This window comes from Gossypium hirsutum, chromosome A11 (assembly GCF_007990345.1).
Source record: "Gossypium hirsutum isolate 1008001.06 chromosome A11, Gossypium_hirsutum_v2.1, whole genome shotgun sequence".
Classification (NCBI taxonomy): Eukaryota; Viridiplantae; Streptophyta; class Magnoliopsida; order Malvales; family Malvaceae; genus Gossypium; species Gossypium hirsutum.
In genome coordinates, this window is record NC_053434.1 from 27178436 (window position 1) to 27196466 (window position 18031).

The 18031-nt window shown below is 29.7% G+C and overlaps 1 protein-coding gene across 12 annotated transcripts; it reads right to left on the reverse strand.

Annotated features, from left to right (window-relative positions):
* Positions 1-6061: 6061 nt before the first annotated feature.
* LOC107896047 (uncharacterized) lies at positions 6062-9112 on the reverse strand. 12 transcript variants are annotated; one of them, XR_005905041.1, is made up of 5 exons: positions 8590-9112; positions 8393-8502; positions 7967-8024; positions 6681-7545; positions 6062-6442 (listed from the first exon to the last, which is right to left on the reverse strand). XR_005905041.1 is itself a non-coding variant. In XM_016821232.2 (5 exons), exons 2-5 carry the CDS (start codon positions 8708-8710, stop codon positions 6824-6826), a joined length of 405 nt encoding a protein of 134 aa, XP_016676721.1. In that variant the 5' UTR covers positions 8711-8720; positions 8794-9089; the 3' UTR covers positions 6629-6823. The 12 variants fall into 12 exon arrangements, 7 of the variants coding, with proteins under 7 accessions (XP_016676721.1, XP_016676714.1, XP_040937687.1 ...); XR_005905046.1 differs by lacking the exon at positions 6062-6442 and adding an exon at positions 7808-7903 and having other exon boundaries at positions 6629-6939; XR_005905045.1 differs by lacking the exon at positions 6062-6442 and adding an exon at positions 7808-7903 and having other exon boundaries at positions 6629-6945.
* Between the last annotated feature and the right edge of the window lie 8919 nt (positions 9113-18031).

Consider the following 18031-nt stretch of genomic DNA (forward strand, 5'->3'; position numbering starts at 1 on the left):
ATCAAATTCTTTAGTTAAACAATTCTCGTGAACACCTACTTTAATTCCACATCGAATAAATTGGCTTAATTAAATTATGTCCAAGGTCGTAGAATTTTCTTCTGATTCAAATGCAGTCCAATCGAGCTTTTGTTGATCTAGTGGAGGGGCCAATTGGACATATACAATTAGGCTCTAGTGATTGCAATTATATCCAGATGTATCATTCTGATAATTTGTAATTACTTAATTATGGAGTCAGTCCACAATAAGTACCATGATTGAAAACTCCTTATTTTATACTCTTTACAAAAGCAATTCATCCAACTGCTTTGTCCAATGGTCTTCTCATGTGTGTGTTACCCTCATATGATATCCTTGATTTCTTTGAGTTAATCTATTCACTCAATACAATCCTATTTTATCTCATTGTCACCATTATATTCTTAATGATTAATATGATCACTGTCAATAAATGACTATGATAAATTGCTCGTTCGAGAATGAACAACTCGTGGCCACGTTCTATCTTTATCAATCTACTCAATGCCAATAAGGGGATACCATTAACTTTTTAATTGAGCTATGAATTCCACTGTTGCTAGTAAAGTCATGCCATACACAAGTCATGTACCCAACAAACCGATTATGGGCTCTATCATCTTTAGAGCATAAACCTCCACTTATATCAAAGCACATGAGTTGCATACGCATGGTCAATGACTAACTCAGGATTTAAGTAAATCACGCCATGAACGTCACAAGTGAAGTAATTTGCAAACAGATTTAGAATTAATTCATCTTGGGTCTAGTCCAATATGTCATTCTACAAATGAATACATCCATGTCTCTACTCGTGGAGTTAACTGCTCCGATAGCCAAGACTAGTTATCCCCCCAATTACAATTGCAGACAACATAATAATCCTTCTCAATATTTAAATCAAATGCCCAATTTTATTCTTTTACAGGATGACTGACTCATTTAGATTATCTACTAAAGTAAGTTGTCTTTCTCGTAATGTAAACGTTCTTTACAATGTCATTTATCTTCAGTTTGAACTTTAGACAATCAATGAACTAATATTTGTTTGCCACAATTTCGCTATGCCTGTAAAATATAAAAGACATAAATACAAAAGATATAATAGTGAAATGTGAAATTTATTTTATTTATTTATTCACCATTCAAATAAATAGAAAACAGTTACATGTTTACTCAATATGAGCACATTTTGCAACATTAATATCATTAACTTTTTTATTACAACATTACATGGTGATATATAATTTGAGTTCCCTAAAAGTTTTAGGGAATGGCATGTGTCTTCCCTTTTCTTTTAGGTTTGCATGATTTTTCAATATTATAAAACAATGGTCATGTAATGACCTGAAAGTCAGTAGTATCGAAAAATATGGTTTCGAAACCCCATTTTTGCAAACCAGACTCGTAAGTATTTTTAAAAAATATTTATGAAATTTAGGATTAAGGGTTTATGGTTTCAGAACCCTGTTTTCACAAACTGGACTCGTAAATACTTTGTGAAAATGAGATGTATTGGATTAATTTGAATTGATTGATGTTTATGAAGACTAAAATGAATGTATGTGAAAAAAAAGGGTATTTTTATAAAATGTGAAATTGAGTATTGATTTATGTTGTCATATGTTTGAATAAATAAATTCATAAGGAAAATTCATGTGAATTGAGGTATTGGTTGATAATGAAATATGTAATGAATATCTTATTAACTGTTCGGGTAGGTTCGGATATAGTTGGCATGTCATAGGATAGGAAGAGTTGGTGAGTTGATAAATCTGGCAACTTAGTTTATACTAGAGGTGAGCAGGAATCGATTTTAACTGAAAAAATCGAAAAAAAAATGGCATAATCGTTTGTTTCAATTTTGGTTTAGTTGGTTTTAGTGGTCTTGTCGATTTTGGCATTGATTTTTTAATTTAGTTAGTCGGTTCTCAATTTTTTATTTTTGAAATCAAACCAATAAAAAATCAATTTATATTAGGTTATTTTTTTAATTATTTCAAATATATTTAATTTTATAATGTATAATAAATATATTACCCATTAGACACAGCCCAATAAACTTAAACCCAATATCCTTTAACCCATTGAATCTAATAAAACACAACCCAATTTAAAAAATAAAAATTGAACCCAAAGTTTAAATAAAATAAAAAACTCAGCTCACTTAGAGGTGTTCAAGCGATTAATCGAATTGAATTAACCAAAATTTACATGTTTTTTTTGTTAAAACAAGTATAAAAAATAAAAAAATAAATTGATAATGTTCATTTGACCGAATTAACCAAATTAAAATTACATATAATTTGTAATATTAATTGTTAATTCTGCTAATTACTCAATTTCAGATAGAATTAACCGATAACTGACTTTCAAAAAATTATTAACTGATTTCCGATAGAATTAGATCGATTAATTAACCGATCAATCGAATTAGATTAATTCAATCGATTAATTTAATTTTAATCGAAATTTAGACACAATTTACGCAATTAATAAATTTGTAAAGATCGAAGAAGTTGAAAAATTAGAATAAAAACACGCAAATGATAAATCAATATAAACTTCATAGATTGAATGCTAAACTTGTTGGTGATTATAGAATAACGGTTTCAAGCAACACGTGTTTAGTATATGAAAATGGGTCGCTCAATAATAGATTGAGTAAGCTTCGACAATTACCTTAATTAGTTTGATTTACAGTAGGTGGTAAGACTCAACTCCCAGCTTGCCTCTTTCTTGCAACATGACCTTTGTAATAGGCAATGGAGCATGGTACCGGCTTCAGCTTTAAATTCCATTTCGCTTGGTTGTAGCGAAAATAAAGTTAGCAGACGGTACAATAACAAAACAGAAATAAAAAGCTAATTAATCTAATTAATTACATTATTTAAGTGGAAATTAAAAAAGCATTATTATGTTATTAAAATTGGAAAAGGGGAAGGATTTGATTAATCTAATTAATTCAATATAAAAAGGGTTTTTGTCGGTATGGTGTTGGAAAAATTGATTTAAAAAATAATGTTTATTGCACAATGAATGTTTAAATGATATTTATAGTAATAAATTTTTGACCGAATTAATATGTATACTTTGAGTGGCGATTTAAGTCATTTCTTAATTTACCAAACGATCTTTTTTGTTATTCACAAACCTCAATTTTTTTAGAATATAAACTCTAAATAAACTCTAACTTTACAAACCGGTCATATAGAATGAAAATTTATTAATTTTCAGTGAAAAATCTAATCTTCTCTATGAAAAAAAAAACTTTCAACAAAGTAGAATTAATTCTATAAATAAATTTCTATTATTTGTCTAATGGAGTAAGGACACTCAAACAACTCTTAAAATATGAATAACTAGTGTGCCTTTAGCTCATTCAATAATTCCTATTCATAGGAAAATGATACAAAAGTTTTACTTAATTAATGAATAATTAAATAATAATATTTTAATAGAAAATTCACAATTCTCTTATTGGGAACATTAGAGGCGGTGGCACACCCTAATAAACACTAAAGCTTGCTGCCCTTTTCACTTGAGATGGTCTCCCGGGCTCGTCTCGTGTACTAGGTACAAGTATTTGTGTTATTTAAGCTTTGACCCACACATATAATTTAACCAATTCAATGACTACTTTTTCTATTTCCCAACATATTATTTATTTTTTTTTATTTTTTATTTAAAGAAATTATTTTCTCAATCCAATTTTAATTTTATTGTTGAAGTCATGACAAGCTTGTTGTATTAAAATCTATGAGGAAATGTATTTAATTACCCCATTTAATAAAATTGCAATGACTAATTAATTTAAGTTTCATTTTAAACTTCAATTATTTAATTTCAATCAATTCAATAATATTTTGAAGAAATTAATTTAAGGCTTATTATATAAAAATACTCATGTAGAATAATTCAATAACCAATTAAGCAATCAATTGAAAACGACACTCAATTGAACCCTTAATCGAATATAAGCAATCAATTAAGCCCTCAAAAAATTAATTTTTGTGTTGGCCCCTACGTTCATTAATTTCACCATGTGACCATGTAGCATTTCAAGGTTATGCCACATGGTAAAATAAGATAATTTACCTTAAATTTATTTTTAAAATCACAAAAAAATCAATAAAAATTCTATTTTTTTTAAATTATAAATAAAAATAGAATCTTGATTTTTTTAAAATATATTTTTTGGAAATTAAAAATTGTAAAAAATTTTGAACATTTTTATTTAAAAATAATAGGAAATTATTAAAAAGTGTTTAAAATAATAGGAATTTCTTAAAAAGTATTTTAAAAAATAGGAAATTATTAAAAATTAAAAAAATTGCACTTAATTTTTATATAAAATTTAAAAAATACAAAAAAGTTATGAAAATATAATAATTTTATTTTTTATGGATCTATCTTTGAGATTGTTCAACTTTTCGATATCATCAATATAAGCCTCAAAGCTGTGTGGAAATATGGTATCATCACTAGGAACTTGAACCTCCCTTCAACCTTAAACCAATTCTAGTTCTTTTTCTTGATAGTCAACTTCGTGGCACGTTAGTGACCCATGCAAACTCTTTTTCATAAATCTATAAAAATTTTAGTATTTTGTTTTGCATTTTTTTATACTTTTTGTAGTTTTTAATAATTTTTTCAATTTTATATTATTTTAAATAAATTTTAGTTGATAAGTTCTAAAAGTAACATATTTTAACCTCTTTCTTAATGCATTTTTGGGTGATTAATCGATGTTAATTGTGAATTTTATGCTCCTAATATTTTAAATTCATGTTTTAATGCTTAATAGAGCACTTGAGAGAAAAAATGAGCGAAAATTGGAGTGTCTAAGCAAGCTGCAGGAGCCACACGGGCTGAACCATTTCACACGAGCGCGTGGTAGCGTATGTCGATTTCACAGTATTACGCACCGAACAACGAAAAATGGCATTCTAAAACGTATATATGACAAAAAAAAAGATAGGTGTGAGCCATCAGAGAATACTCAAGAAAACAACTCGAAAAACACCATTGAAGCCGACTTTGAAGCATATTTCCGTCAAGATCCCATTTGATTTCTTAGGAAGTTATAATGAATTTCTTTATTTCTTTTGGTTATAGCATCTTTTGAATGTTTTTATTTTCAAGCATGAACTAATTTTCAATACCTAAAGGAGATGAACCATATGATGAATTTTGTCGGTTGATTTTTATTTTACACAATAAATACTTAGGCCACGTTTGGTTCAGTGTAATGGAATAGGGTTGTAATGGAATAGAACTGTAATGGAATAGAGTTGTAATAGAATAGAACTGTAATAACAATTCAATTGTTTGGTTGAATGGAATGGAATAGAACTGTAATAATATTCTTGTGTTTGGTTGAATGGAATAAAGTTGTAATAGCATAAGAAAAGAAGCTAAAATGACCAGAGTACCCTTAGCAGAAATTTTGTTAAAAGGATGATTATTGTTATTAAATTTAATAGGATTATTATTAGATATAATTTAATAAAAATAATAATACATAATTTAACCCTATTTTAATAAATTTATTATTAATTATAATTTAACAATAATAATATATAATTTAATAATATTCTTAATATAGCAATTATTAAAATATAAATTAATAAAAATAATATATAATATTACAAAAAATAATATACAACCTACTTTATTATTTTTAAAATATAATGCATATTTAATGTGTTAGAATATTATTAGCAAAACAAATAATTTAGCATATATATCATAATATCTATGTTACTTAAAGAATAATTTAAAAGAATAATTTAAAGAATATATTGTTTCAAATATTTTTACTCATAGACAGATATTGATATACAGCAAAAGAACTAATGAAATTGTTATATTGTGTATATATATTTTTAACATATTTTCGTTAATTTATTTATGCTGCTAGACGTGTATAATATAAAAATTTCATGTAAAAGTAAAAATGAACAATATAGATTTAAATTTGTAATCACAAACTCTCATGCAACTTCATTTTTACATGTGCCAAACTTCACAAAGAACATTGATTGAAAGTATCTATTCACAAAGAATAGCATTAAGGTTCCTTTAAAATATTGACCGAGAGTATTCTATAGAATCAAATATGATAATACAAGACTATTTTAATATAATATATATTAATAGAAAATTATTAAACATATAAAGCTTCCCTGCATCAATGACTGAATGTATTTTAGAAGCTGGAAAATACAAAGCAAGAATACCAATAGACTGAATATACTTGAATAACATGCAACCATTGGCTCCTCTTCTTGAAAATTTGTAAAACTTTTGCAGTTGCAATCAATGGAAACTCAGTATCCTAAGCTACCCATTTGTTAAATCCAATAAATTAGTTACAACAATTGGAAAAGAACCAACGATGGCTACTGCATACACTTCCCTCTAAAAGAAAATAGTAATAATAACAACTCAAGGTCAGGGTCAATACAAGCCAACATAATAACATACAATAGTGAATCTAGGCAGAAAAGTAGTCACTTGAATATCTTTCAAGTAGCCTCTAAAATGAGATAAGATACAAATCAAAAAAAAAAAAAGAAAAGAAAAGAAAAGAAAAGAACATATATAATGATAAACCAAAAAGTGTTTGAATTCAATCATGGCAGAACAGTATTCACCTTGGCATCTTTCCCCCAATCCGTAATGTAAGATATAACATAAATGTGAATGAAACATAGAATGTTGAATCAATAGTGAAATACATCTGCATTGTTCATTAGATAAACAAAGGCATTAGAATTCAATCATGGCAGAGCGGTATTCATGTCGGCATCTTCCCCCCAAACCGTAACATAAGATATAGATACAAGTTGGCTAAAAGAGTGTCCAAATAGTAAAAGATGCGAGACAAGTTAAGTACGGCCATTGCAAACCAATCTGTTACTGCATCAACAGAGAGCTCAATCTCAAACCCATACAATAGTGTCAATTTAATATATCAGCAGTACAGAAAAAAATTGTAACAAGTACAGAAGACATTTAATTACAGTAATTGGAGATATAGAAAAATGTATAATGTAAACATAAAAACAAAGATATTGCTTTTCACTATATAAAAAAACCAGTGCTTCATGTATTTTACTTATCCTTTATTAGTACTTATCCTTTTTCTCTTTTGAATTCAAACCTCAAATGTATCTTACTGGATAAGACAGTCTGAAGTTTTACAACCACTGAAGGAAGACTTATATACATTATTATTAAGTTAAACTGAAGGTAGAAGTGCTTGGTCATGCTGAAGTTAAAGTTTCAAAAGGATAAATGAAAAAACAGCAGTTTCCAGTTGTGAGTGGTATAGCATCTACTTGGGGAGAGAAGAAAGTATGCCGAAGAGAACTTAGCTAGTTCATACAGAAAGAAACATAAATTGCTTCCATTCAGAGAATACAATCTGAATTCCTCCATCATTTGGCTGCTTCATGGCACCAACATTTCGCTCAATAATTGGCATAATTGGCAGCACAATAGTGGGGATTATATCATCTTCATCACAAAACCATGACTTTGTCATTCCAGATTGCTAGGTATAAGGCATACACACTGCTGATATTAATGCAACTGACAACTTTAATATAAATAAGTTCAGTCTTCATCGAAGAAAATCAAGCGAAGTTATGTTCATCTAACAATTTCTACCAATCAGGGAACTCCCTCTATATTCCAGTAAACTGTCTTAAAAATTAACACTAAAAACAGTAATAGGGAGCAAAGTTATATTTTAGCAGGTTATAAGAGTACCACTAACCATTACTGAAGAAGAACCAGCCCACTGGTTTTCTCTCAGAAAGGTAGGCCGGAACTTGAACCTCACCATGTCATAGATAACTAAGAACTGTCACATCTACATTGTAATGAGCAAATAAATATTCTTACTAGATCTCAAACTTTCAGCAAAAGAGCATACCAATTCTTTTCCACGAATTAGCAAATTGAGCAGATTGACTGCTGCCAGATGAATACACCTAAATGTAAATATCATTAGAATTTATTATGATTTAGTAAATCATTATGGGGGGGTTGAACCGCAGATAATCCATGATAAAATTGCATAAGCAGTAACTGGTAATAATAAATCTAAAATCCATAACCAAAAGCAAACAGAACATGCATATTCACCAGTGTAAAGGCTCCACAAGAATTCAAGCTAAATGAGTAGTGTGTTAATTCACAACTGTAAAATCTACTGCATATCTGCTCATATAATTCACAACTGATACAAGACTTGAGTTTAGAAATTCAATTGAGAGAACTTTACTCATTCAAATTGCACCTCTACATGCATGTATTTCCTCATGACTCGAATAATAGATGAGGTGAATTTGGCAAATACCTGGCATTCCTTGTGTGGCTTGGCTTTTGAAATAACCCTAAAAATAATAATTTTCTTAAGATTTGGGCATCGTTTTAGCAGCTCCTCTACCTTCCTCCCTTTTCCTTCTCCTAAAAAATACGAAAAGGTATACATATACAAACAAATATCCGGTAGGGGAAAATATGTGCAGAATCGATTAGCTTCAGGTACTGTACCTGAAGGAGAATCAAATTGGATGACTTGATTCAATTTGTCTATGATTTTAGCCGAATCTTTGAGAGGAGGAGTTGACTCGAATAATGAATCGATCTCCTCGTGAACAGTTGCAGAATCCATTTCAATTCCCCTTGGACAAATCATCAGAAACAAAAAAAAAATCAATCAAAATGCAAAACAAACCCTAGTTGAATTGAACTTACAACAAAATCTAGTTGATTTGGCCTTCAAGTTGATCTGCTTCCTTTTAGATTGATTTGAGCTTGAGATTGTCGAATGACCAAAAGAAAACAAAAGTTGAAACCGTTAGAGAAAATTTAATCTAAGAAAGGGTATTTTTGGAGGAGAAAAAAAGGGTCATTCGATGGAGAGGTTGGAATAGCCATTCGGCACCTCCTCCCCGGAATGGCTATTCGGCGATTTTTAGAATGAACTTGTAATCTCCATTCGACGTTTTGAGCATTCAGCCAACCAAATGGCTGTTTTCCTTTAAAGTTTTGAACCGTGTCATTTATGGAATAGCAATTCCATTGAACCAAACATAGTGTTAGTTTTTTATTATCAATTATGTGTAGTTAATTCTTGATTTAATATTTCTAGTTTATTGATCCATGTTTGATGTGCTTAAATTGATTGTTGAATAGACTCTGTTTAAGAGTAGATATTGCGTAATTGAGTGGAGTTGCATGCAATCCTAGAAATAGGATAATATAAATCTATCTGATTAGAGTCAAATCTAATAGGGGAATCCATGGCATGAGTTAATGCGATACTAGGAGTTTTAATTAGAAAGAAATTTTAATTAATCAACCTAGAGCTAATTGCTTTTTATGTTCGAAAGAGATATTTGCATAATTTAGATATTTCTATGGATTAAGTTACTAAGTAAAGGAATTGCGTAATTTAGATTAATAGTGACAAATGAAATTTAAGTGAATTCTTTCTTGGGTATTATTTTGCTTCTTGGTTGTTAATCGATTAATTTCGTGTTTTGTTCTTTTTCTTGCTCGTTAGTTAATCAATTTAGTTAATTTTAGTTTTAATTAGTCACTCGTATTATTCGGTTAAATAATAGAAAGACGGTAATTATTAGTACTTTCATTTTTGTGGGAATAATATTTTTACTCACCGTAACTATACTATTAATTGATAGATGTACATTTCTTAATCAATTTTTTAGTTTGTTTCGTGGAGATCATTAGTATTTTTATAATTTAAAAAAAATTGAAATTTATAATGTTTAAAGAAAATTTTAGATTCCTTCTCCAAAATTCTGGAAAAAATTATTAATTATTAATTTTTAAATTTTGAATTAAAATATTTTATAATTTTATGACTATTATATAACTTTTAATTTTTTTTCAAGCTTATTCTGTTTTCTAAAAATCCAAATGGTTTTGAATTTACCCCTGTCGTAATTACGTTCATATAATTGTTATTTGTTACCAAAATTAATCAATACAATGCAGAAACGAAATTATAAATATGATTAGATTTAAACTATTTCAATGTACAAACAAACAAGCAGATAATTAGAATATGTTTAGACCTAAATGAAAATAAATATGAATAGGATTCTCAACTGAAATAAACTTAAATTGAAAACTTACACATAATATTTTGGGCACTTAAGGTCCCAAAACTTGAGCCATTGTTAAACTTTCAGGGCTTCCTTGGCACAATTTTATTTATCACGTCAATTTTTATATAAAAAAAAAATATCGCTTGGATTGTTCCTATTTGCTTAATTTCAAATACTATAAAAATTAATTGCTGCATTTATTTTGATACCGACTGAATTACTATTTACTTATAATTTATTGAAATATAATTACTGTTTCTATAAAATATCTTTCTTTCTTTATTATTTTTTAAGGGAACATGAACTAAATTATTTTATTCATATTGAGGAGAATTAAATTATTTTTTATGAAAGAAAAATCCTAAAAATTTCTCTCTCCTTTTTTTTTGTTTTTTAAATTATTTGTTTTTTATATTTTATTTTGCTTAGCGGCGGTGTCAGTCTTTGCGTTAGCTTGCCCGCCTTTTTCCTTTCTCATCCACCCTTTCTTTCTTTTTTCTTCTTATTCACTATACACGTCTTCTCCTTTTTTTAGTTTGCAAATCTATTTTGTAGATATCTTTGTTGTCTTCACGAGTTGTGATGGATAGATAATGATGTCTGTTGTTCGCTAAAACTCCATAACCACCCGTAATTTTTTTTTAGAAAGTGGATGGCTCTTTGTCAACTTCTTAATTTGTTTCTGATTTGAGAGTATTTCAGAATAATAAATAATTTCATGTGTCGATTTAGACACGTGTTGTCTTAAGTTTTATATGTTCTTTTTGTTTGCTTTTCCATTATTTAATAAGTCTTCAGTTTTAGAAGTTTTTATTTGCTCTTGTTATACGTTTTTTAGTATTGCTTATGCATGCAATTTTAGTTTTACAAATGATTTTAGGGATGATTTTTTGTCATCCTCTCTAGTTTGGTGAATGCTCGATTCTTTTGTCGATTTTTGCTCTCCGCTTTTGACCATCCGAGGTTGATTTCATTACTTGCAATCACTCCAGATATGTCATGCTTGAGTTGTGACAAAGTCAATCGTTAACGTGTCATAATGTTCTATTGATACTGAGGCTAAAGCTTCTGTTGTGTTGATGAAACTTGTCTTTCACCATTTACGATGAGTATTTGCTATTTTTTTCTCTCTAAATTGTTTGGTTCCATTCATTGAATGAATTAATTTTTAGTATAACTATTTAAAAAAAACGTAAGCAATTAAACAAATTCCAAAACAGTAGTATGCAAACAACTACAAAAAGAGATGAAGCAGAAAATAAAATGTTACTTTCTTTTTAATGGATTTGGGCTGGACCATCAATTTAAAAAGGTGTGCTATGGCCTAATTACAATGGGCCTACTGTTGTTGAATGGTGTCGCACATCGCTGTTATGAAAACCCGGTGAATTGCCAAATTGTCTCCGTGTCGGCAGTTCAGTAGTTCTCATTTCTCAACAGGGAAAATTTTGGCAAGATCCGATCTCTCCCCACTCCCCTCCCGACCCCATGCTTTTAAAGAAAAAAACTCATACCAAGGCCAACGTGCAGCTTCAGGCACCACTGCCTTATAGCACCGAAACTCGATGTTTGAGTTTGACACACGACATGATATTGAAATCATTAAGGGATAACATCAAACATATATAACGCATTGGAAAGTGAAAGGAAACCTAACCAAGATGAGATCGAGCATCGAGGCCTAGAGGGCAGAGCTAAAGTGAGGTGAGGTGAGGTGATGCTTTCCTCAGCCACCCAATCCCATTTTACAAGGAATATATAAATATATACGTAGATCATGTCAAGATATGGTACCATTTAAGTTCTCCATGAGCCCTTCTGATGATGGTGGTGGCCTGCTCCATCATTCCTTTTCATTTCGGTCGTTGGCTTTCTTTTATTGAATTGTCGTGGGATATATTTGGAATATAATCGGTTGAGTTGGTTCATTTTGGAAGGTTCCAATCAATCTGCATGATAATGAATGTGCTTTGTTAATGTCCATGCCATCCCTCTTCTTTTTGAGTAAATTACACTCATAGTAAATTTAAAAAGATTCTGTCTTATTTTTATCATTTTAAAATTTTTTCACTTTAAAATAAAATTTATCTTAATTAGAATTTTTTTTAATTTTAATCACTTTAAATAAAATAATTATCCAAATTAGAGATTATCCTTAAAATTTCTGTTTGTTTTTCAATTTTAAAATTTGAAGGTTTTTGTTTTTAATATTTAGGGTAAATTGGAATTTGGATCACCTTCTCTAATTAAGTAAAAGAAAGTGGGCAGTCAGAAAAGAAGGCGAGGGGATGCGGATGGGGGAGGACAGGACAGGAGGAATTAATAATGAGAAGAGGGCCCACAAATAATAAAAAAATATGCTGATTGCATGGTGCCAAAACAAAAACCGTTGGAACTACATTTTTCAAACGGGGGGAGACGCATTTTGCATATAAATAATATTTCTCAGACAAACGTCCGAACGGGGACACTAACAACAATAACATACATCTCTTTATTGTTATAAATAAACGTGAATATAATCTTCTAACCCCCATTTATAAGGTAAATTCTTTTATTCAATATACAATGTTTAATAAGCACTTAAGTAAGCTTTATTTATGGTATTATATTGAATGTTAATTACTTATAAATTATAAATAGAATCTTTACCTGAGTGAAATAAAAAACGAGAAAAATTCTCTTATATTTTCATCTACTTTTATTTATTGTTTTATTAATTTTTCTATAACACGTTATCACACGAGCTTCTACGAGTTTATAGTGAAGTTCATGTCATTTCGACTTTATATAATTTTCCCGTATAACTCTCGTTAAACTATATACGATATACATATTTTCATAATTCTTTTATTTTATTTTCTAGATGAAATATTTGCTTTGGGTAACATTTGCACATTTGTTTTTACAACTAAAATCTAATAATGATAATTATATATACATGTATTTTTTATTAAAAGAAATTTTAATTAATTTAATTTGTGTTAAGTTATTATTATGACTATTCCTCTTTATGCTAATATTTGACATACATATTATTATTTAGCAAATTTGGTATATATAATTGAATTATTTTACGATTGAGAATACTTATTATTTTGCTAATATTTTTTTTATTTTGATTCAAGTGATTATAATGTCAAATTTTGCCAAACTTGAATTTGCGGCCTTAAACATTTCAGGCAAGAATTATTTGTCATGGGTGTTAGATGCTGAAATTTACCTAGATGCTAAAGGTCTAGAAAATACTATATTAGCAAATAAAGAAGCATCTAATCAAGACAACGCAAAAGCAATGATTTTCATCCGTCATCATCTGCATGAAGGATTACAAGTGAAATATCTCACTGTGAAATACCCTCTTGAGTTGTGGAAAAATTTGAAAGAATGATTTGACCATCAGAAAACTATGATACTCCCTAAAGCTCGTTATGATTGGATGCACTTACGGTTGCAAGATTTTAATACTGTAAGTGAATACAATTAAGAAATTTTCAAAATTAGTTCTCAACTAAAATTATATGGAGAAAATATAACTGATGAGGACTTGTTAGAGAAAACATTTTCAACCTTTCATGCTACTAATGTGCTCCTGCAACAGCAATACCGTGAAAATGTTTTAAAAGGTATTCTGAATTGATTTCATGCCTTTTGGTGGCTGAATAAAGTAATGAGCTATTGATGAAAAATCATAGAATTCGTCCCAATGGTTCTGCACCATTCCTTGAAGTGAATGTAGCAGTACACAATAATTATGAAAATAGAAAATATAGAGGTTGCGACCGTGGTCGTGTACATAGTGGTGGACGTGGCCGAGGACGTATTAGTAATCGTTATCATGGTGGTCATAAAAATGATACTTCTAACCACCAGAAAAAGAATAACAATGAAAGACAAGAAAGAAGTTGTCAAAATAATCCTTCAAAGATTATTGAGAATATATGCTACCGATGTGGTATGAAGGGGCATTGGTCACATACCTGTCGTATGTTTGAGCATTTAGTGAAACTTTATCAAGCATCTATTAAAAGGAAGGGAAAGCATATAGAGACAAATTTTATATCCCAAAATGATGAAATGGAGGCAAAAGATGAATATATTCACTATAATACTAAAACTGACCATGCCTAAGAGGGTGATAAATTTAATGACCTTAATAATAGAACTCACCTAGATGTGGCAGATTTCTTTGAGAATCTTTAGAAAAATTGATGTTATTTTGACATTTTTATGTTATTTTAATTATATTTTATTTTCTTGCATAAAGAATAATTTATATATTTAATAAATATTTACAATGTTTCTCATATTATATTTTGTTTGTTTTTATGAAGAATATGTATATTCAACAAAATTTCGATGGACCCAAAATCAATAGAGACATGTGTCTTGCAGATAATGCTACGACACATACGATACTCAAAGATAAAAAAAAATATTGTTCTCATTTGACAATGAGTAATGCCCATGTTAATACAATATCGGGTAGTTCAAAACTTATTGAAGGCTCTAGAAGAGCTATTATATTATTACCTAAAGGTACAAAATTTGTCATTGATGATGCTTTATATTCTACTAAGTCTCAAAGAAATTTATTGAGTTTTAGAGATATTCGTCTTAATGGATATCATATTGAGACTATGAATGAGAAAAATGTTGAATATCTATATATTACGAATATTGAATGTGGAAAGAAATATGTTTTGGAGAGGCTATCTGCTTTTTCATCAGGCTTATATTATACACATATTAGTACAATTGAGTCACATGTTATTACAAACTAGAAGTTTGTAGAACGACATACTTTTACTATTTGGCATGATTGATTAGGCCATCCCGGATCTATTATGATGTGAAGAATCATCGAGAATTCAATTGGACACTCATTAAGGAACCAAAAGATTCTTGAATTCAAGGATTTATCTTGTGTTGCTTGTTCTTAAGGAAAATTGATTATTAGACCATCACCAGCTAAAGTTGGGATTGAATCTCCCGTATTTCTGGAACGTACTCAAGGTGATATTTGTGGACCTATTCATCCACCATGTAGACCATTCAGATATTTTATGGTATTATTAGATGCATCTAGTAGGTGGACACATGTGTATTTATTATCGACTCGTAACCTAGCATTTGCGAGACTACTTGCTTAAATGATTCGATTAAGAGCATAATTTCTAGATTATGCAATCAAAATTATTCGTCTTGATAATGCTGGTGAGTTTACATCCCAAGCTTTTAATGATTATTGTATGTCAATTGAGATAAAAGTTGAACATCCTGTAGCTCATGTTCATACACAAAACGGTTTAGCTGAATCGTTTATCAAACGCCTCCAACTAATTGCTCGGCCATTGCTCATGAGAACAAAACTCCTTGTTACAGGTTGGGGATATGCTATTTTGCATGTAGCAGCACTTATGCACTTAAGGCCAACAAGTTATAATAAGTACTCCCCATTACAATTGGCTTTTGGTCAAAAGCCAAATATTTTTCATCTTAGAATTTTTGGATGTGCAGTATATGTTCCAATTACTCCACCACAACGCACATAGATAGGTCCTCAAAGGAGGTTGGGAATATATGTTGGTTATGAATCTCCTTCTATAATTAAATATGTTGAATCATTAACTGGAGATTTATTTACTGCACAATTTATTGATTATCATTTTGATGAAACAACATTCCCAACATTAGAGGAAGAGAAAATACAACTAGTAAAAGAAATTATATGGAATGGATCATCATTATCTCAATCAGATCCTTGTATAAGTAAATGTGAACAAGAAGTTTAAAGGATTATATATTTGCAAAACATTGCCAATCAACTGCCAGATTCATTTACTGACCTAAAGAGAATTACAAAATCTCACATACCAGCTGAAAATGCTCCAATATGAATTGATATCCCAATAAGGCAAATTGTTAGTGCTAAAGAAAGTAATCCACGCATGAAGCGTGGAAGGCCAATCGGTTCCAAAGATAAAAATTCTCGTAAAAAAGGAGCAATTATTCAAGATGGTAATATTATGGAGGCAAGTGTCCCAGAAGAGGCCAAAGATATAACTAATCAAAAAACCCCAAAAGAGGTTCAGGTACCTGAAAATGGTGATAACAAAGAAATCTCAATAAGTTATGTTACTTCAAGAAAAAGATGGAACCGAAAAAATATAGTTGCCAACAACAATTTTACTTATATTGTTGCTATTGAAATAGCAAAAGAAAATGAGGATCCTGAGCTTAAATCTATTGAGGAATGTAGAAATAGAAAAGATTGGCCAAAATAGAAAGACGCAATTCAAGCAGAATTAAATTCACTTTCTAAACGTGAGGTTTTTGGACCTATAGTCCAAACCCCTAAATATGTAAAGCCGGTAGGATATAAATGGATATTTGTATGAAAATGAAATGAGAAAAAATGAAGTCGTAACATATAAATCAAGGCTTGTAGCACAAGGATTTTCGCAAAGACCCGACATTGATTATGAAGAGACATATTCTCCCGTGGTGGATGCAATCATATTTAGATACTTTATTAGTCTGGCAGCATGTGAAAAACTTGACATGCGTCTAATGGATGTTGTTACAGCCTATTTGTATGGTACACTTGATAGTGAAATTTATATAAAAATCCCAGAAGGATTTAAAATTCCTGAAGGATATAAAGTTTCCTAGGAAAATTGCTCAATCAGATTAAAGAAAAGTTTATATGGATTAAAATAGTTTGGACGTATGTGGTACAATCGTCTTGGTGAATATTTGTTAAAAGAAGGTTATAAAAACGATCCAATCTGCCCATGTGGTTTTATAAAAAGGTCTGAATCAAACTTTGTGATAATTGCTATTTATGTTGATGATCTAAATATTATTGGAACTCTTGAAGAGCTTCAAAATGCAGTAAATTATTTAAAGAAAGAATTTGAGATGAAAGATCTTGGAAGAACAAAATTTTGTCTTGGCCTGCAAATCGAGCATTTAAAAAATAAAATTCATGTCCATTAGTCAACTTATACGAAAAAAAATCTTAAATAAATTTTATATGGATAAAGCACATCCATTGAGTACCTCGATGGTTGTACGATCATTAGATGTGAATAAAGATAAATTTCGTCCTTGTGAGAATGATGAAGAGTTTTCTTGGTCCTGAAGTACCATATCTAAGTGCCATAGGAGTATTGATGCATCTTGCAAACAACACAAAACCTTATATATTATATAGCTTTTGTTGTAAACTTGCTAGCAATATTTAGTTCTTCTCTAACACGTAGACATTAGAATGGAATTAAACATGTATTTAGATATCTTAGAGGGACCACTGATATGAGGTTATTTTATTCAAATGATTCAAAATCCCTATTAGTTGGTTATGCTGATGCTGGATATTTATCGGATCCACACAAAGGTCGATCTCAAACGGGATATTTATTTACATGTGGAGGTACTGCCATATCATGGCATTCGACAAAGCAAATATTAGTTGATGCCTCTTCAAATCATGCTGAAATAATTATAATGCATGAGGCAAGCCGAGAGTGTGTTTGGCTAAGGTTATTAACCCAACATATCCAGAAGATATGTAATTTTCCTTTACAGGAAAATATGCCAACTATCTTATACGAAGATAATGCAGCATGTATAACTCAATTAAAGAGTGGTTATATCAAAGGTGACAGAATGAAACATATTTCACCAAAATTATTATTCACTCATGATCTTGAGAAGAAAGGTGACATAGAAGTTCAACAAATTTGTTCTAGTGATAATTTAGCAGATCTTTTTACCAATGCATTGCCAACTCCAACAATTGAAAGACTACGAAACAAGATTTTAATACGTCGACTCAAAGATATAATGTGATG

Coding starts and splice junctions, on each gene's coding strand:
- LOC107896047 (XM_041081752.1), bottom strand. CDS start 8,734: ATGATTTGTCCAAGGGGAATTGAAATGGATTCTGCAACTGTTCACGAG. Junction 8,503..8,589: donor CCAATTTGATTCTCCTTCAG/GTACAGTACCTG, acceptor CGTATTTTTTAG/GAGAAGGAAAAGGGAGGAAG. Junction 7,546..7,966: donor TAATTCGTGGAAAAGAATTG/GTATGCTCTTTT, acceptor TTTGTGATGAAG/ATGATATAATCCCCACTATT.